The sequence below is a fragment of the Lynx rufus genome, unplaced genomic scaffold (genome assembly GCF_022079265.1).
Source record: "Lynx rufus isolate CCGP_SWC_20201006 ecotype Redwood Valley unplaced genomic scaffold, mLynRuf1.p SCAF_6, whole genome shotgun sequence".
Taxonomy (NCBI): Eukaryota; Metazoa; Chordata; class Mammalia; order Carnivora; family Felidae; genus Lynx; species Lynx rufus.
The window spans coordinates 128628393-128649689 of NW_025814878.1; the positions used below are offsets into that span (position 1 = coordinate 128628393).

The window sequence follows — 21297 nt, forward strand, 5'->3', positions numbered from 1 at the left end:
TATGAAAAAAAAAAATCTAGCTTATAAGCACTGGCCAAATTTGACGCGATTCATTCAAACTAAAATGCTAGATACTGATCATGGTCCAAAGGCATTAGGAAATGAGTTAAGAAAACCTATGTAGTTCATTTTCAACGGTTAACTATCACATTATATAAAATTCAGGCCTACACTTAGCCTAAGGATGACTACATACCTACTAGCAATAAAAAAAATTCTAAGAAAGGAGATGACAAGTGAATATGTTTTAGATACCAGATATTTATGGAAAGATACCAGATATTTATGGAAAGAAAATATAAATAATAATAAAAAATGATCACTGAGGGTTTTTTTTTTAAATTTTTAAAAATGCTTTTATTTATTTCTAAGACAGAGAGAGACAAAGTGTGAGCAGGGGAGGGTCAGAGAGAGAGAGGGAGACACAGAATCTGAAGCAGGCACCAGGCTCTGAGCTGTTGGCATAGAGCCGGACGCGAGACTCGAACCCACGGACTGTGAGATCGTGACCTGAGCCGAAGTCGGACGCCCAACCGACTGAGCCACCCAGGTGCCCCTGATCACTGAGTTTCAACTAGTTCAGTCAGCCACTCGCTGCTGCTGCATGGAGGTGGCGGGTGGAGTGGAGGACCCCTCACGACTGTCTGGGGACATGAGCTACAGTAGAGGTTCTCAGCTGGGGGCGATTTGTCCCCTCTGGAGACATTTATTTATTGTCACAATTTGGGGGTGGGAGGCGCTCCTGGCATCGAGTATAATAACAGGACAACCCTACAACAGAGGTGATCTGATCCAAATGTCGGCAGCACCAAGGTGGATGAAAATTGACCTAGAGAACGTCCGAAGTCTTCTGTGCAGCTCAGCTGTGGAGGCTGAGCCCCTTACCAGTAAGCCTGTGCCTGGATTAAGGGGGAAGGCTCCCAGTTCCGCTGTTTGTGTCTGTGTGGGGGGTGGGGGGAGGGGAGGGAAGGTGGGAGGGGTCCTTGAAGTGAGGGGGTCGCCCAGCCCTATTACCCTGCACATCCTGCCCTAAGCCGGTCCCCACCTGTGTGTGAGCACAGCCCTGACCCACAGTTGGCTGCTTCTCAGGCCTGCAAGGGCAGTTTTTGGGGGGACAGAAGTAGCTCTGTGCATGGCCCCTGTATCCTATAACTTCCATCTCTCCCTAACTAGGCCTCCCTGCTTCCACTAAAAAGCAAGGCTATGACATAGTGGACAAGAAAGAGGTTAAGGGCAGGGAGGTGGATTTCGGCGGAGGCAGAAGAGTTTTTAATTCTGCGATGTCCCCTACCACAGCTGGTGTCCGTGTTAATTACACTGACATTGCTAAGTGGAGCTCTACAAACACAATTTAAATACAGCATTGCGTGACACACAGAAGGCACTCAAATTCTGCATTAAGTCATATTAATTAGTGTGTCAATACTCCTGAATTTGAAATGGGCTACATTTTGGAACCGGAACCTTTATAAATGCGTTTCGTAATTTCACGGCTTCGTCTGTAACAATTTTTCCTCTTTAATATCAGCTACCGTCCTTCCAGAGGAGGAGAGTCTTTTAGAAATAATTTATTTTTTACTGCTCATGCAGGGAATATTTGAGCATTGCATACAATAAGGATGCATAGAGGGGTGCCTGGGTGGCTCAGTCGGTTAAGTGTCTGACTCTTGGTTTCCACTGTGGTCATGATCTCACGGCTTCTTGTGAGTTCGAGTCCTACATCAGGCTCCTGGCTGACAGCTCAGAGCCTTCTTGGGATTCTCTCTCTCTCCCACTCTCCCTGCCCCTTCCCTGCTTGCTCCCTCTCTCCCTCTCTCCCTCTCTCTCTCTCTCTCTCTCTCTCAAAATAAAAAAAAAAATGAACAAAGAATGATTTAAAAAGGATGTATAGAAATTTCTATACATTAAAATGATTTCTAATGCCAACATCAGAAGAAAACTACTGCTCACATTGTGACGGGTTGTTTTTTTCAGAACTTCCTTCTAGTCATGTAATATACGTATATTTTTTTAAAAGAAAATCATATTGTATTATAATATTCTAGCCTGCTTTTAAACTTAGCATTTGAACTTGAGAATTCTCTAAAATGGTTTCATTTTAAAAATTCCATTTTTTTTTGTTCTGTGCCCACAGATTATATAATTTATCTGAAGGTATAAAGTGTGCATTACTTCAGGAGCTCATACTGTCTGCCTTAATTCAGATTCCTTAGAAACAGAGCCTAAGAAGGAGATCTGGTGGGTACCACTGATATATTGAGGGAGTGCTTTTCATGAAAAAAAAAAAAAAATCTGAAGTGGGTGAAGGATAAGGGTGGGGAGGGGTCAACCTAGGATACCAACTCTGATCAAGTCTACCTTGGCCCGATCCACAGAGAAGGAGGGGGATTCTGAAATGAAAATCTGGCTTCAGGGTTTTGCCCTCTTAAAACAAAGGTATCTTTATGTCAGCCACGCAAAGGATCTAGACTGTCCCCAAAGCAGATGTGTGGGTACGTAACCTCTCAGTGATGCTGGTTTTTGCTGGCTGGAGCAATTGTCCAGGAAAGGGAGCAGCTGTGAGCATTAGCCACCAGCACTTTACAGAAGCTGGAGGACAGGTGCATCAACCTGGCACAGGAGATCTGGGTGAGGCATTAACAGCATCTACTATAATATCTGCTATAATATCTTGTTCAAATAGCAGTCTCCATTTTTTAATTGTAGCAAACAGTCTATTTTAATGATGTTTGAACTTGAAATGTTCCCTTGGAAACATTTAGGTTTATACTGCCAATGGAAAGTTTTTAATTAGCTTTTAACATCTGTGTGCAGAAATCTTTATCCAACTTTCTGGTTGTTTTTAAGGTTCTTGATATACTATGTTGCAAAACTATTTTCCAGTACTTAGAGAAATAGCTTTTCAAAGGTTTTGTTTTTTGTTTTTTGTTTTTTTTTTTGCATTTTACCATGGGGAACAAGGGGGGAAGCATCAAAAAAATATTTTTGGTAATTTTTATTTCTTTTTCTTTGATTTTTTTTATTAAAAAAATTTTTAATGTTTATTTTTGAGAGAGAGAGAGAGAGAAAGAGAGAGCATGAGTGGGGATGGGGCAAAGAGAGAGGGAGACACAGAATCAGAAACAGACTCCAGGCTCTGAGCTGTCAGCACAGAGCTCGACACGGGGCTCGAACTCACGAACTGCAAGATCATGACCTGAGCCAAAGTCGGACACTCAACCGACTGAGCCACCCAGGTGCCCCTCTTTTTCTGTGATTTTTAAAAAAAAATGTAATTTAGGGGCGCCTGGGTGGCTCAGTCGGTTAAGTGGCCAACTTCGGCTCAGGTCACGATCTCGCGGTCGGTGAGTTCGAGCCCCGCGTCGGGCTCTGGGCTGATGGCTCGGAGCCTGGAGCCTGTTTCCGATTCTGTGTCTCCCTCTCTCTCTGCCCCTCGCCCGTTCATGCTCTGTCTCTCTCTGTCTCAAAAATAAATAAAACGTTAAAAAAAATTTTTTTTAAAATGTAATTTATTTTGAGAGAGAGTGTGTGCATGAACAGGGGAGGGGCAGAGAGAGAGAGAGAGAGAGAGAGAGAGAGAGAGAGAATCCCAAGCAGGCTCCACGCTGCCGGCGTAGAGCCTGATGTGGAGCTCGATCTATCAAACCTTGAGATCATGACCTGAGCTGAAACCAAGAGTAGGATGCTTAACTGACTGAGTCACCCAGGCACCCCTTTCTGTGACTTTTTAACATGTCTCATGCCCATTCTTCTTTTTTAGGTAAGAGTTAAAGAGTTTTATTGCATTTTTATTACAAAAGTAGCCAATATTTAGAAACATTAGAAAATACACCGCCACATTTGTTAAAAAGATTTGTTGCTATTTGCCTTCTAATCTTAAGATTTTTATAAGAGAAAATTTTAATTTTATGTGATCAAATCTGAGCTTTCCCTACACAGAACAAACTGTTGGTCACCCGGGGGGGAGGGAGGAAATCGGGGGAAATCAGTGAAGGGGATTAAGGAGTGCATTTATCATGATGGGAAAAAAAAAATCTGAGTTTTCCCTTTGTGGCTTCTTCTATGACTTCTCCTCTATTTCTTAGCCTGAGATCAGATACTCACCTATAATTTCTCTAGTTCTTAATAGTTTCGTTTGTCCTTCTTCTTATTTAAACCTTCTGTGATTTACTTGAAAAATTGAGAAGTATGGTGAGAAATAACCTAAATTTACTTTTTTCCAAAGAATTAACTAATTGTCCCAGTGATGGTACCCCTCCCCCCCCCAATTTGTGATGCCATATGTACCCTCTGCTGACTTACAGCTTTTGCAACTCGGAGCTGTCTGCCCATCCGTATGCTAGTACCTTCACTGTTGTAATTACTATCACTTTACAGATTGTTTTAATATTTGATAGGGCAAGCTGTCTGCCCCACCACTGTCCTCCAATTACTTATTCAAACCTGTCTTGACTATTCTTTCCCATTTGTTCTTCCAGTTCACCTTTCGAGAACATTTCTCAACCTTATTTCTGAAATAATGTTTTGGTAATTCAGTTTTTTTTTTTCTTTCTTATTTTAGAGAGAGAGAGTGCGAGCCGCGAGAGGGGTAGAGAGAGAGAGAGAAGGAGAGATAGAGGATCTTAAGCAGGCTCCATGCTCATTGTGGAGCCCAAAGCGGGGCTCGATCCCACGACCCTGGGATCACGACCCGAGCCAAAATCCAGAGGTGGACGCTCAATCGACTGAGCCACCCAGGTGCCCCTGTTTTGGCAATTTTAATACTGAATTTATATTTAAATAACAATAAGTATACGCTAAAGCTTAGATTTTTTAAATCTAAGCCCTTTGCAAACACAACCATGGCATTTTCAAGACTGCGACTCGAGGGGACACCTGTAGGATGTAGAAGGGCTAGTCACAGAGGAGCCAAGCGAGGGTACCACCTGCTGCCCTCTTGTGGGGGCTGCAGAGTGAACAACATTCCAGTCCTATGGAGGAATGACACTGTTGTGTGGAGTGAACAAGGACCCACCTCTAAACCACAGGAGAGCACAGAAAATCTGTTTCCTAGCTGAAGAGATGCCTCTCTACTACCAGTGATGAGTTGCTTCCTAATTCTCTGTCACATGCCTGAATTTTTTTTAAATATATTTTTTAATGTTTATTTATTTTTAAGAGAGAGAGAGAGAGACAGACCATGAGCGGGGGAAGGGAAGAGAGAGAGAGAGACAGAATCCTGAGCAGGCTCCAGCTCTGAGCTGTCAGCACAGAGCCCGATGAGAGACTCAAACTCCCAAACAGTGAGATCATGACCTGAGCCGAAGTCGGATGCTGAACTGACTGAGCCACCCAGGCGCCCCCTGAATTTTTATCATTAGAGAAATTGATCTCTTTCAGCCTCAACCTCATTTGAACCGCCAGACACAGAACATCATTGGTGTGGCTGTCTTCTCAATTCTCCCAGGCATCTTGTAGGCCTAGAAATTAATTCATGACATATTGGATGCCTTAGGGTTTTGGGCTTACTTCTCTTGGTAAAACCCTGGTTGAGAATAGACTTGTCTTTGTAAATGAAAATATTCCTGGTATTGTAAACCCTCAAAACAAAAAGGGAAGGGAAGGGAAGGGAAGGGAAGGGAAGGGAAGGGAAGGGAAGGGAAGGGAAGGAGGGAGGGAAGGAAGGAAGGAAGGAAGGAAGGAAGGAAGGAAGGAAAGAAGGAAGGAAGGAAAGGAACAAACACTGTACCAGGGGATTCATCTTACCTGGCTTGCTGTCGGTCGCTTCTTTGGATCCCAATTTAACATTTCAGTCATTAGCTGAATAGCTTCATTACTGGCGTTGGGAATAAGAGTTTTTAAGTTTATAGGAACACACTGGGGAAAGCGGAAATTCATAGAGGATGCAAGCTGGTACCCTTCTGGCCAGTCACTCTAGGGAATATATAAGTGGGTGGGATGGGAGAGCAAAAAAAGAAAAAGAAAAGAAAAATGGTTTTTAGTAATCAATTTAAAAACACAGAAATAATATAAAATCACTGGTGTATGAAAATGTTAGTGTTGACTACCATAAATAGATGAAAGAATGAAACACCAGACCACGTATACAATTCAGTGCTACGGAGAGTATAGAAGGAATATGGAACTGTTAGGAAAAAATGAGAAGGCACTTCTATAAATTTCAGAATATCCAACTCTTGTCTGGTGTTTGGACCTTGAGGATGATATCCAGGTGACTTTGAATAAACAAGGACAACTGATATACAAAGCGGCTGATCATCCCAAAGACCCTTATTATATGTTATATACATCCCATCCAGTGTTAAAAACTGCACATAGCTGGGAAATGACAAATTGCAGTAAATCTCTGATAACTGTTTACTTGTCCGATGTTAACTACAAGGCACATGTGAATACAATTAGGATGTAATGATAATGATATATATTTATTAAGTACGTATCAGAAAGTAAGGTCTAGCTGAATGCAATAGTTAATTGAAAAGTAGTCGGTTCAAGACATCACATATCCAGGGCAGAGGTACATAGAAAGAAACAGGAAAAGCTTAAGCGAAAATGGTCCAGGACACCTGGGATTAATGAGGCGATGCCAATGAACATTCACAGAGCAAGTAGGAGAGTCTAAGCAAGGATATCTATGCAGTCAGCAATGCTAAATATAGAGTATTCCCTTAAGTTCTTAAAGGCAAGAATCTTTTCTTCTTTAGTCTGGTGGGGACTCTGGCTTCTCATCCCACCCAATTAAAAAAAAAAAGGATTATAAGAACAAATAACCATTAAAACATAAGCCTATTTGAAAATGAAAGATATCAGATAGCCAAGGTAAAAGTTATAAATAACCAAAAGTTATAACAACTTAAGGACGAGAGTACTCACTTTTTTGGGAGTCCCTAAAACTTGGCAAATCTTAAAGATTTCATCGACCTCGCTTGTCCCTGGGAAAAGTGGTCTTAATGTATACAGTTCGGCCATTATACTCCCTACAGCCCATACATCAATGGGAGAGCTATAAACTGAAGATCTTAATAAAACTTCAGGAGCACGATACCTATGAAAATGGAAAACAAAAGAAAACAGGCCAATTTGACTGTGGGTTCAAAGATGGTGTGGCAGTAAGGTTCTATTCTGTTTGGTCACGCATTTCAACCAAGGGATCGGTATGAAGTGCTTTCTGTGCATCCGGCATTTATACAATGTGTTGGGGTTACGTTGGACGTAACATATCTTCCCTGACCACAAACAGTTGGTGGAGCTGGAGAAAAATTTAAATGAAGTGTCCAAGTGGCCTAAGATAGGAACTCAAACGAATAAATATGGAAATAAATGCTATACGACACGGTTGGGGGGTGGCGGGGAGAAGGGCTCTGAAGGGAAGCAGATACATTCTGAATGAGAACAGTTGTATAATTTTACCAAGCATTGTATCCATGCTATATTTATATGAAGGACAGAAAACAAAAGATTAGCAAAGATTGTCCCTAAGTAGTGTGGGGTTTTTTTCCTTCTTTTTACTTATCAGTTTGAAAGTGCTGATTCCTTCAACTGATTCCATTCCCTTAACTAACATGTATTTTCATGGAGAAAAATACGCTATTTACGAGAGCAAAGCTACCTGGTAGGAAATATTCTCACTTCTCACTTCTTTTTTTCCATATTGAAATGTGTAGATTTTTCAGCCCAAATGTGTCACAGTGTGTGTGTGTGTTTTTTGCTTCTATCCTGAGTACCTTTCTTTGACAGGTTTATTGAGATATAATTCACATAATGTCATAACATACAACTCTCCATTTCAAAGCGTATGACTCAGGGGCTTTAAGTATATTCATGGAGTGTGTAATCCATCATCACAATCAACTTTGACCATTTTCATTGCCCCCCAAAGAAACCCCATACCTCCCCAAAAACCCTGTATTCCCAGTGCTCTAGCTTTACCAGTGGAACCACACGCTTTCTGGTCCTTGGTGACTGGCCTCTTTCACTTAGCATGTTGTCAAGGTTCGTCCATGCTGTGGCACGTATCAGTATTTCATTCTTCTTCCTGCTGAATCGTATTCCATGATATGGCCCTAGTATACCTTATTTATCCACTCACCAGTGGACGGGCACTTGGGTTGTTTCCAATTTGGGGCTATCATAAGTAGTGCGGTTGTGAACATGCATGTGTAAGTTTCTGTGTGGATGTGTGTTTCCATTTCCCTGGGCTACATACCAGAGAAATGTGTGTGGAGTTGCTGGATCACGTACTAACTGGATGTTTAACCCCTGAGGAACCACTGACTCTTTTGCACCATTTCACGCTCACACCAGTGATGTGTGAGGGATCCGGTCTCTCCGTGTCCTTGCCAATGCTTGTTACTATGCCTTGAGCTTTTTGTGAGATAAAATTCATTGTTTTTAATGTTTTGCCAAGTTTGGATGCTGAAAACAAGTCTCAATTTCATTCCGTTTCAGTATGGAACCTAAATTTACCCAGATGAAAACAGATACTCAACCTAAAACAGAACTGAGGTTCCCCCATATCAATTAGTGCTGACTCCAATCTTCCAGTTGCTCAAGAAAAAAAGAAAAAAACAACCTGAAAGTCTCTGACTCCTTTATCTGACACCCCACATCTGATTCACCAGGAAGTCACGGTTGTGCTGCTTTAAAAATACCACCTCCGTGGCCACCAGATCCAAGCCACTGTCACTTCCTGCCAGAATTACTGTAACAATTACCCTCCTGCCTGGTGTCCCTGCTTCTTCCCTAGCTCCTCGGAAACCTGTTTTTAATACAGCAGTGAGAGTGGTACTTCGAAGGCATGTCAGATCATATCACACCTCTTCTCAATACCCTCCAGGGGCTCCCCAGTTCGCCCGCCCGGATTAACAAGCCACCACAGTCCTTACAATGACCTGTAAGGACCCATGAGATCTGGCCACTCCATACACTCTCTCGCCTCATTTCCTCCTACAGTCGTCCCTGTTCATTCTGCTCTTGGCAGAATTCACGCATGGCGCTCCCGTCTCAAGGCCTTTGCGCTCAGCATTTTGTCTGCGTGAAAGCTCCTTCTTGCCCTGGCCTCTCCTTCTCAGCGAGAGCCTCTCTTTACAATAGCAACATGCCCTGTCCTTCCCCTACCCACCCAACTCCCTGTCCCTGTCCATATTTTATTTTTCTCCATAATAATGTATCACCACCTGATTTACCAATATGCTTGTTTTTCCTGGAATGTAACACACACACACACACACACACACACAGAAAAGTGCACGTATTGTAAGAGGGCAGCTTGATGGATTTCCACAAATAGAACACATCTACTGACGCAGCACCAAGTTCAAGAAAAACTGAGCGTTGTCAGCATCCCAGGAGGTCCCTCTCCCGCACTCACTGTCACTATTCACATAACTGCTACCCTGACTGCTGACAGCATACATTGGGTTTCACTTTATATAAGTGGAATCCTACCATATGTACTTTTTTCCTGTTTGGCCTCTTGCTCTCTGCATTATATCTGTGAGACTCAGTCGTACTGTTGTGTGTGGCTGTAGGCTTTTCATTCTCATTGCTGGAAAGCATTCTACTGGGTGAATATATTCCGCTGCTCCTGATGGACGTTTAGGTAGCTTGCAGTTTGGGACTATTACATGTCTTCTGATGAGGATGTGCATGTCTTCCTGTTGGTAATGCATGACGTTTCTTGGTTTTTGGGTTTTTGTTTTTTTTTTTAATTTTTTTTCAACGTTTATTTATTTATTTGGGACAGAGAGAGACAGAGCATGAACGGGGGAGGGGCAGAGAGAGAGGGAGGCACAGAATCGGAAACAGGCTCCAGGCTCTGAGCCATCAGCCCAGAGCCTGACGCGGGGCTCGAACTCACGGACCGCGAGATCGTGACCTGGCTGAAGTCGGACGCCTAACCGACTGCGCCACCCAGGCGCCCCAGGGTTTTGTTTTTTTTTTTAAGTTTATTTATTTTTGAGACAGAGAGACAGAGTGTGAGCGGGGGAGGAGCAGAGAGAGAGGGAGACATAGAATCCAAAGCGGGCTCCAGGCTCTGAGCCGTCAGCACAGAGCCCGACACAGGGCTCGAACTCACGAACTGTGAGATCGTGACCTGAGCTGAACTTGGATGGTTAACCAACTGAGCCACCCAGGCGCCCCGCCCCCCCATGATGTTTTTATTTGTTTATTGGATGTCATGTAAGCAGCATGAGACAGAGATTTTTTTTCCTGTGATGTTCACTTCCGTGTTCCCCGTGCCTGAGATAGAATCTAGCACATAGTACGTGCTCAACAAATGTTTGTCAAGTGAATGAATCAATTAATGAAATCCTTTTTCCTTCAGAATAGTCATGACCCAATCCTTCTTTCTCCACAGAATGCAAAAGTCAGTTTTATATTTTGTTTTAAATACTCGATATGGAACCTCCAGAAAGCGATGTAACGATCTTTTGTGGTAAAACTTCAACACAGACATAAACCTCTACAGAATTGCGTGAAACTACTCACCATCGGGTAGATACATAATCAGTATATGGTGGCTGTGATCTTAATTCCCTTGCAAGTCCAAAATCAGCAATTTTCACAAGTTCTGGGCCCATACAAAGCAAGTTTTCTGGTTTCATATCCCTATGAAAAAAACCTGGGGAACAGAGAGGGAAAACAATAATTGATCATCACGTTTAAACATACTTGAAACCTAAACAAAATATAAGTGAACTTCTCTGTTGTAATTAGGAATGTGAACTTAGGAAAAAAATAAACCCTAACTATTCTCTAAAAGGTGATGGTGGCAGGCACCCTGCGTTCAAAATAAATTGGCAAGAAAGTTCCCACTGTACCTAAGGTCATTAAAAATTCCCACTTAACACGTATTTCTATTTGTGAATCCGGTAAGTTCAAGCACTGAGCTAGACACTGGCCACATTACGATTATCTCCATTAATTTGCACAACCACCTTAAGGACGTATTATGGTCACTGCTGTGCCGCAGATGAGGAGGGGGAGGGCAGAAGAGAAGGAGCCTAATCAAAGCCCGAGGAAAGCTGCATATTCAGGCTGACGTCACTTATTTGAAAAGTCCATTAAACGAAAACGCAACTGCACCCACTTTAGCCAATTCTTTCATTTGCAGTTGTGTTATTTACCAGCTCAGTTCTCCCCTGGTAGCTGCTTTATTGAAAAGCCCAATAATTATAATGGTCATTTACCAGTTCAGTATGTAAAATAAATGGTGACTGAAGCTGAAAGGCAGGTCAGTGAACGCGAGGCACCCAGGAAGAAGGACATGAAAACCCTCTTTGTACATTTCTAAGGGCCATCTAAAGCACGCCGGTGACACACGGGTGGCCTGTATTCCAATGACCTTGCGAGGCGGGAGAGTCAAGAGGGGGCCTGGTCCCTTGTAGGATCCGCTGTAGGTGACCATTGTGGGAGCGGGTTTCACGTAGCTTCAGCCTGAACTTTTTAAGCCGAGTTTTAAGCCTAAGCTTTTCTAATTCCTTCTAAGCCAGTGCGGGCTCGACACTGGTGACATCACACCAGTTTTGTACCCAGTACTTCTTTGGTACTTCTTACTCAAAATAGCTGTCGAGATCCATTTCACAAACTTCCAAGGGAAATACACTGCACTTTTTTTTTTTTTTTACCGCAGAGACAAGAACAGGAACACAGGTGGTGGTGAGTCGACTGACATAATCCGTAAAATCGTAGAGAATCAAACCAATTACATATTTGTACAGTTGAGGTTTTCCCCATTCTCACTAATATAAGGGTATTGGTAACGTGGTCCTATTTTAACTAAAATATTAGTGTTATATTGGGACAGCCGCTGTGTTAAAAATGTTTGCTCAAAGTAGTACATCTGAGATGCTTGTCCACTGTAGCAAGAATAATGTAGCTTCTGTAAAAATATCTATTGTTCTTGGAGTCTGGTGTCCCCAGTCACTGTCATCGGTTGTGGAGCCAACTGCACATCATTTGTGTTCTTTACTTTTAATTCGTCAACCCCCAAGCCAACTTCTTCCTGCAATCTCTTATGCTCTGACGTGGCTGGGAGTTCCTCCTATAGACCCAAGGAATCTAAACCAATTTTATTCCTAACCTAAAAAATATCAGTAAATCACAAAAGTCTTTCCAAAAATCAAATAACTCATAATGCTTTTGATTTTTCCGCACATTGGTTTCTACTGGCATAAATTAACTCAGGCAAATATCACGAGTTTCCATGCTGGTCAGTATTACAAAATGGGCTGAAGATGGAAAGTCCATTATGAACAGTTAAAATAGCATATGTCCTCTATTTCCATGTAATTAATAAATGACTGGCTTTTACCAGTGGGTTGTAGTATGTTACCGTAGGTTTTAGATGTTTAAAGGACCAAAAAGTGGGATTCAGGAATGTTCTGACAATGCTTATGTGGAATACATAAATAGCATTTTTATCTATTGATTTAAATGTTTATTTATTTTGAGAGACAGAGAGAGAATGTGTGCTCACGTGAGTGGGAGAGGGGAAGAGAGACAGGGAGAGAGGAAATCCCAAGCAGGCTCTGCTCTATCAGCACAGATCCTGATGCGAGGCTTGATCCCACGAACCGTGAATCCATGACCCGCACCGAAATCAAGAGTCAGCTGACTCACCGACTGAGCCACCAGGTGCCCTTAAATAGCATTTTTAGACATTAGATTATCTCGTGTAACAGTTAAAGGGGAAAGTTTCTCCTTTCATATCTTCTCATATAAACTATGGGATGAAACGTGAAAGGAGACTGATGCTGGTGACTTCCAAATGCCTCCGTTCAGAACGCAGCGGTGGTCTGGCACAAACCCTTCCAATTTAATATCGGAACATCTAGTGATTCTAAACAAATGTTCGCTAAAAACTTTCATACTGATTATGTTAACTTTTTGGACTAATTATTTTGGTTTGATAGGTATATAAAAGACTATAAATGAAGATCACATAAATGAGACATTCATAAAAATAAGACCAAGCACTTTCCTTAATTTCATTCAAAGAACAGAACCGGCAACAATATGAAACACAAAGAACAGAAACAACTAAATGCAAATACTAAGGAAAACTATGAAACACCATAGCATGGGCGCTTTAAACTATTTAAACGTTAATAAGGGGTCATGTGATCAAAGCATTCCGATCTTTTCCAAAAGAAGGGCACTTTGTTTGCTTTGTTTTCATTTCCAAGGTAAAATCAGGGCAGGCGATTATAGGATGGGTTTATTGTAACTGGGACTAACAGCTGATGATCAAAGTGTTAACAAATTCTGCTCTGGAGGAAGACAGTTCGAGATTACAGAAATACCATTTTATATAGTAGGCACATACTCCAAAGTTGTAGTTACTCAATAGAATATTATTTAACAGTTTATGTACAATTCCTGTACGTGACCTCGTGACCTTGACAGTCATCTAAAGAGGCAGGGAAATGAAATTTAAACCTACCATGTTTATGGATGAATGCCAGTCCTTGTAATATTTGATACATAATATTTCTGATGACTGACTCAGGGAACAGCTTGTCTCTGTGAAGACACGAACAAATAAACAGTCAAACAGTCGTGTAACGCTGTTAACCAACCAACCAAAACAAACAAGAAAGGAGATGTTCTTCCTCCCTCGGAGCCCCTGTTAGCCTCATGATACTGGTTAAAGGTAGCTCTATAGTTGTTGAAAGGTTGTAAATTTGAAACGTGACCATTAGAATTTTTGTTTGTGTTGATGTTCGGTAAAAACTCAAACCCAGTAATGAATGTATCTGCACGAATATTCAATAGCTAAATTTTAAACTGTCCCAAGAGAAGCAAAGTAAATTGGAAAACTCCTAATAGTCAAGTAAGCCAGGTGTGCAAATCTGTGTGATAGAGGCTTTAAGAGTTTTAGGGGCATAACTGCTTCAGTTCTGTATTGCCTACTGGTACTGTCCAATGGAAAAATATATTAAGAGCCACAAATGAGAAACACTTACGTGTTTACTTTTTTTCTAGTAGCCACAGTAAAACAAATGACACAGGTGAAATTAATTTTTAACAATATTTCATTTAGTATCTATACCAGGTATCATTTCAACATGTAGTCAATATAAAAATTATTAATGAATTTACTTTTTTTTTTGGACCAAGTTTTCAAAGTCTGGTGTGTGTTTTTATTTTACCTTTAAAGAACATCTCAGTCCAGACGAGCCATGTTTCAGGAGTTCGAGAGCCACATGTGACTACTAGCTACGGTATTGGACGGTGCAGCTTTATATGGTATTTACATAAAGACCCTAATAAAGCCTAAATTAAGACTGAAACATATTAGTTGTTAACATGAATTAATTCTCTTTGACCCTGAAACCAAGCAGTGTTTTAGAAGTAATCATTTTAAGTTTTTATTTTTTTCAACGTTTATTTATTTTTTTTTGGGACAGAGAGAGACAGAGCATGAACGGGGGAGGGGCAGAGAGAGAGGGAGACACAGAATCGGAAACAGGCTCCAGGCTCTGAGCCATCAGCCCAGAGCCCGACACAGGGCTCGAACTCACGGATCGTGAGATCGTGACCTGGCTGAAGTCGGACGCTTAACCGACTGTGCCACCCAGGCACCCCTCATTTTAAGCTTTAAAAGCTCATCATAATTTCAACATTTTCTAACATCTTTATCACAGCATGATTGATTGGGTTAGAGTGGGGTTTTTTTTATGTTTATTTTTGAGAGAGAGAGAGAGAGAGAGACAGAGAGTGAGCGGGGGATGGGCTGAGAGAGAGGGAAACACAGAAGCTGAAGCAGGCTCCAGGTTCTGAGCTGTCAGCACAGAGCCCGACGTGGGGCTCAAACTCATAAACCGTGAGGTCATGACCTGGGCCCAAGTCTGACGCCTAACGTTTGACTGAGCCACCCAGGTGCCCCTGGATTCGAATGTTTATTCAAAATGCTCTCAACATATGGAAAATGGCCTATTTCTGAATATTGCATTGTTAACTATATTATATGCTTATGTAATGTTCTAAAATATCTCACCAAATGGGCTGAAAACACACAATAGAGAAAGATACACACTGATCTTATATAAAGCTTGAAAATACTATTGATCATATACTATTGAAATATTTTTTTAAGTAATTTATTTATTTATTTATGTTAGTAATCTGTACACCCAACATGGGGCTTGAACTCACGACCCTAGGATTAAGAGTCACATGTCTTTCCAACTGAGCCAGCCCCATATTATTGAAATATTTTTAAAATACATTTTAAAAGAAACAAAATATTTTTATCCTTGCCAACAATTTAAATTATATAATGAATGCTATAAATTAAAGGTACAGTTATAGCATCAGAGCAAAGGTTTATATATATTGGCCTTCAGTTAAAATAGAAAAAAAGATTACGTGAATAAAAAAGGCTTTTAAATTAATCTTGATCCTCAAAATAACGCTTCAGGAAGTTAAGCTACCAAAAACAAAGTGTAAGAAAGCCACTTAGCCTCAAATAGCTCTTTGCCATGTACAACTGTTGTTAAATTTATCCCTTTTACATTGAATAATCATCAAACAGTATCATTTTTATTTCCACTTAATTTAGAAATCATGAACTAAATCAGAACTAAATCATGAAATTCCAAACTTGACTATTTTTATTGTTCCTTTGCTATCGCATTATCCACTCAGCACAGATTTATATATTTTTAAATATATAAATGATGAAAGTATAACATTTTAAATATTTATATTTACTTAATATCTTTTTTTAAAAATATCTTTTTCGGGCGCCTGGGTGGCTCAGTAGGTTGAGTGTCCGACTTCGGCTCAGGTCATGATCGGGTGGTCTGTGAGTTTGAGCCCCGCGTGGGGCTCTGTGCTGACGGCTTAAGAGCCTGGAGCCTGCTTCGGATTCTTTGTCTCCCACTCTCTCTGCCCCTCCCCCACTCATGCTCTCTCTCCGTCTCAGAAATAAATAAACATTAAAAAAAATTTTTTTAAATATATTTTTTTCTTCCACAACTATATCTCAATATATCATTTCATACATTTTATTTTATTTTATTTTTTTTTTTAAATTTTTTTTCAACGTTTATTTATTTTTGGGACAGAGAGAGACAGAGCATGAACGGGGGAGGGGCAGAGAGAGAGGGAGACACAGAATCGGAAACAGGCTCCAGGCTCCGAGCCATCAGCCCAGAGCCTGACGCAGGGCTCGAACTCACGGACTGCGAGATCGTGACCTGGCTGAAGTCGGACGCTTAACCGACTGCGCCACCCAGGCGCCCCGATTTTAAAGAGTATGATTATTAGAAGCCAAACATTTAGGACTATCCATCATCACCTGATTAAAAAACTATTTTGATTTTTCAGTATTCTGGTCCAATACTAATCCATTTACATGTATAACTTTTATATTACGTTTCAATGTTACATAATTATAATTTTTATTTGTTTTATTATCCATTCATAGGCATTTTCATATTCATTATAATTTTCACTTTTAATGACTACAAAATAATCTCATCAGTATGATACAGTATAATTAATGTATTCTCCCCCTGATAGTTATTTCTTTTAAATAAAAGAGAGGAGTGAAGCATGGTATAGTCATTTAACAGAACATACTAACAATAGTAACTGAAGATTATGTATCAGCAAAACAAAACGCTTGTAAGTGAATCAATCAAATAAAAAAGTTATCACCACTAAAACTGAAACTAAGTAAAAAAAACCATGCATGCCTGTTTCCATGGGCCAGAAAGAGCTGGAGAAAAATAAACACTGATTTGAGGGGTTGAAATTTTCTTTACCATTATTTTAACTGCTATTAATGATAGGACATTAACAGGCATTCAATAAGTATGTTTTGAAAGAAGGAAAAATGTGATTAAAGAAAAATCCACTCACCACCCTTAAGGATTACTTTGAGTGGGTATGTATGTGTGTATGAAAGAGATACAGAGATAGCAATCAGCATGCCACTGGGAAGTGTGTTTATAAAGTATTATAGGATCTTTTGTTGAACACCTCTGGCTTTAAAAGCGGGTAAAATGGGGGCGCCTGGGTGGCTCGGTTGGTTAAGCATCTGACTCTTGATTTCCGCTCAGGTCGTGATCTCATGGTTGGTGAGATTGAGCCCCGCGTGGGCTCTCCACTGTCAGCGCAGCAAATAAATAAACTTAAAAAAAAAATCAAGATAAATATTTCATATAAACACACACACTATCTATACTTTTTGAAACAAAACCTGTCTACAGTTGAATGCTCAGTAATAAAGCTGGCCTTGGACAAAACTGAGAAAATTTTCTTGCTTCATTACTCTCTCCAGCACTTTGTGAAAGGTTCATGAAAGAAGGGAGGAAGGAAGCAGGTTTCATGAAGGGATCTAGTAAGTTCATCTATTAGAACATTTAAGTGAATGATAAGACTTGATGTGTTACCAATTCCAAAGAAATCCTCATTTTAATTTCTAAACGTGTGAAGAGAGAGAGCTTCAGTCATGTGCCACGAGCTTGGGGAGGTTAATATTTTCATGGTAGCTACTGGTCACATGTGGGAGATTAATGTCCATTTTACCTGCTTTAAAAAAAAATGTTTACTTATTTTACAGAGAGAGAGAGAGAGCACATGAGTCGGGGAGAGGCAGAGAGAGAGGGAGAGACAGAATCCCAAGCAGGCTCTATGCTGTCAGCACAGAGTCTGACATAGGGCTCGATCTCATGAACCATGAGATCCGGACCTGAGCCGAAGTCAAGAGTCAGACGCTTCACTGACTGAGTCGCCCAGGTGTCCCTACCTTGACTTTTACGAGATGACACCAGAAAAATGGTGGCTGTGTCATAGCTGGTTCTTCGAGTTCTGAGGATATCAGCTAATTAGTTTAGATTCACTGTCGGGGTGACCAACCCTTCATGCTGTAAAGTGTGACGTGTTGAAGGGATCCAAGGAACTCAGAGAGGAGGTAACAGGGAAAAAATTATGGTTTTTGTAAAATAAAGACATACCTGTCTTTCATTAATTGATAGAGGTTTTCTTTCATATATTCAAATATAAAATAGAGATGATCATTTTCTCTGATAACTTCTTTTAGTTTGATCACGTTGGCGTGGTTAAGCTTCTTCAGAGACTGCAGCACAGCAAATAGGCAATAAAATTCTTAAAGCCAAGTTATAGAAGTTGGCAAAACCTCATCAGTGCTACCTATGATAATTACCTTAAGTGATCTTCTGAACTCATTAATCAATTAAGTTTCAGTGTCTACAATATTTTACATGACTAAGTTAAAGTAAGCAGTGAGTGTTTCCAGTAATGAATGGAAGGGCAAACATAAACAGTCGATGTTACCCACCAAACGTTTCAATCTGTCACTTTTGTCTCTCCCGTCTATTCAACAGGTTTAACTTTTTTCTGACCTAACTGTGTGACATTCCATACAAATGTCTCCAAAAATGTATCCAGGTCATACAGCGTAACATAGAAAGAAATGGTTTGTAGTTGTTAAAAGTTGTCTTTCCTTTGATAGCATGAAGGAAAGTGCTCTTTTAAAAGTGAGAGTGTATACTTTCAAATATGAGGGTAGAGTTATTTTCTGTTCTCCACTGACATTTGGATGGGGAATGAGAAATTACTTTACGTAGGAAGATAAAAAAAAAAAAACGTAAGAAATACAGTTATCTTTGGACTGCTTCCTACAAAGAACAGAACAACCCCTTCAGCAGCCATCTTCAGAAATGGGACAGGGTGAGGCAGAGTTAAGGCCTCCTTGGGTTCTTTCCATCCGTAGGCTTTTTACCTTAACTTCTCTCAAGTTCATACATTCATCCCAAGAATAGAACTTTCTCTTCATCCTGAAATAAAATAAGACAAGTTTAGTGTACAGGGACAGGATTTCCAACACCAATAACACTGTTGGCTTTCTTACTCTAGTTTCCATTTTGGGCAAGCTATGATCTCTCTCTTCCTCCTCCTTAAAAGGGAGCCACCTCCCTTCTGTATATCTCAAGGCTGTTTGGTACAGGTTCACACTTATGTCGTACCTGAAATTCTGCTTTAAACACAATGGTGAAAGTATTACCATTAATCTTCCTTTCTGGGTGAATTCTCGCATGTCTCTAATCAGTTGATTGTGTTTTTCTAACAGAGCCTCTTCCAAATCTCTTTCTAGAACTCAACAGATAAATATGAAACACTGAGGTGGAGAGGGGAAGGAAGTCATAAATTTTGGGAGCAAGTGTAGTAAAATAATTTGATCTGACAAATTCTGTATCATTACCCCAGCTTTAAACAGGAAGCCCATAAAGTTAAGTAATTCAAGTCAATAAAAATTCAGAAGTAACCAAACCTTAGAAATAGCTTTCTTTTCAAAAAGATTTTGTTCTTAATTTTTATTCTTGAAGTACAGTTGACATACAATGTGGTATTGGTTTCAGGTATGTAACATAGTGATTCGAAAATTATGTACATTATGAAATGCTCACCATAAGTGTAGTCCCCATCTGTCACCATACAATGTAACTACAGTATTATTGACTATTCCCTTTGCTGTACTTTAAAAAATTTCCACATATGCGTGAAATCATATGGCATTTGTCTTTCTCTGACTTATTTCGCTTAGCATAGTACTCTCTAGCTCCATCCACATCGTTGGAAATCACAAGATTTCATTCTTTTTTAATGGCTGAGTAATATTCCTCTGTGTGTGTGTGTGTGTGTGTGTGTATAATTATCACTTTATATATATAATTTATATAAATTTATGTAAGTGTAAGTATATGTATATAAGTATATAAGTATATTTATGTATACTTATATATAAGTTATTATACAAAATATATAAATTATATATAAAATACATAAATATAATAATATATGCTTATATAAAATATAATATATATTATATAAAATACAATAACATGTAAAATTATATCTAATATATAATATTTATACATATATATAAAATATATATTATATACTATATACAAATTATATATATAAATTATATACTATATATAAATTATATATATACGTTATATATATATATCTATAATTATCACACACCCACACATACATATATACCACATCTTCTTTATCCATTCATCTATCAAGGGACACGGGTTGCTTTCATATCTTGATTATTATAAATGATCCTGTGGTAAACACAGGGGTGCACGTATCTTTTCGAATTAGTGTTTTTCATTTTTGTGGGGTAAATACCCTGTAATCGAATTCCTAAGTAGTATGGTATTTCTATTTTTAATTTTTTTTATTATTTTTTTTAACAATTTTTTTTTTTGAGACAGAGAGAGACAGAGCATGAACAGGGGAGGGGCAGAGAGAGAGGGAGACACAGAATCTGAAACAGGCTCCAGGCTCTGAGCTATCAGCACAAAGCCCGACGCGGGGCTCGAACTCACGGACCGTGAGATCACGACCTGAGCCGAAGTCGGACGCTTAACCAACCAAGCCACCCAGGCGCCCCTCTATTTTTAATATTTTGAGAAACCTCCATACTGCTCTCCACAGTGCCTGCACCAGTTTACATTCCCACCAACAGTGCACAAGGGTTCCATTTTCTCCACATCCTCACCAACACTTATTACTTCTTGTCATTTTCATTTGAACCATTCTGACAAATGTGAGGTGGTATCTCATTGTGGATTTGATTTGTATTTCCCCGATGATTAGTGACGTTGAGCATCTTTTCGTGTGTCTGTTGGCCATCTGTATTTCTTCTTTGGAAAAACGTCTATTCAGGTCCCCTGTCCATTTTTTATTTGGATTGGTTTTTTTGGTGTTGAGTTGTATAAGTTCTTTATATATTTTGGGTATTAATTCCTCATCAGATATACTATTTGCAAATATCTTCTCCCATTCAGTAGGTTGCCCAGAAATAGCTTTCTTGAATTTTGTTCTTTACTTTCCCTCTTCCATCCCAGTGTTACCATTAGGGATAAATATACCAGAAGTAATAAAGTAATAAAGGCAACAAAATAATTCCACTATATACACTGCAGGTAGAAGTTGTATTTGTATATGAACAGATTTTTAGTCACCATGCAAAATGGGACTGAGAAAGAAGAGCACGTTCTAAAAAAAAAGTTTCCTCGTGTATAGAAATTACAAGGCTGGATTATGAAAATAAAGACCCTATATGCCTTGCTGCTTTCATTTAGTAGTATAATCTCCTACTGATATGTTCTAGAAGATTCTCAGGAAGCTTAAGTCGTCTTTATTGATTAAACTAATTCCTGTAGGAATTATTCAGAGCCCTTACAAGAGTGTCATACACAAGGGTAAGGAAATGAGTAAATGAACGCAGCACGCCATGGT

The 21297-nt window shown here is 39.8% G+C and overlaps 1 protein-coding gene across 1 annotated transcript in view; it reads right to left on the reverse strand.

Annotated features, from left to right (window-relative positions):
- Window positions 1–18814, reverse strand: part of MAK (male germ cell associated kinase) — a 43327-nt gene extending 24513 nt beyond the window's left edge. The window contains exons 1-6 of the mRNA XM_047102191.1: window positions 18761–18814; window positions 17973–18094; window positions 13448–13527; window positions 10492–10624; window positions 6874–7045; window positions 5746–5913 (exon numbers count right to left, since the gene is read on the reverse strand). Coding sequence (XP_046958147.1) covers window positions 5746–5913; window positions 6874–7045; window positions 10492–10624; window positions 13448–13527; window positions 17973–18094; window positions 18761–18814 — 729 coding nt within the window. The remainder of the gene's footprint in view (window positions 1–5745; window positions 5914–6873; window positions 7046–10491; window positions 10625–13447; window positions 13528–17972; window positions 18095–18760) is intronic.
- Window positions 18815–21297: the final 2483 nt, after the last annotated feature.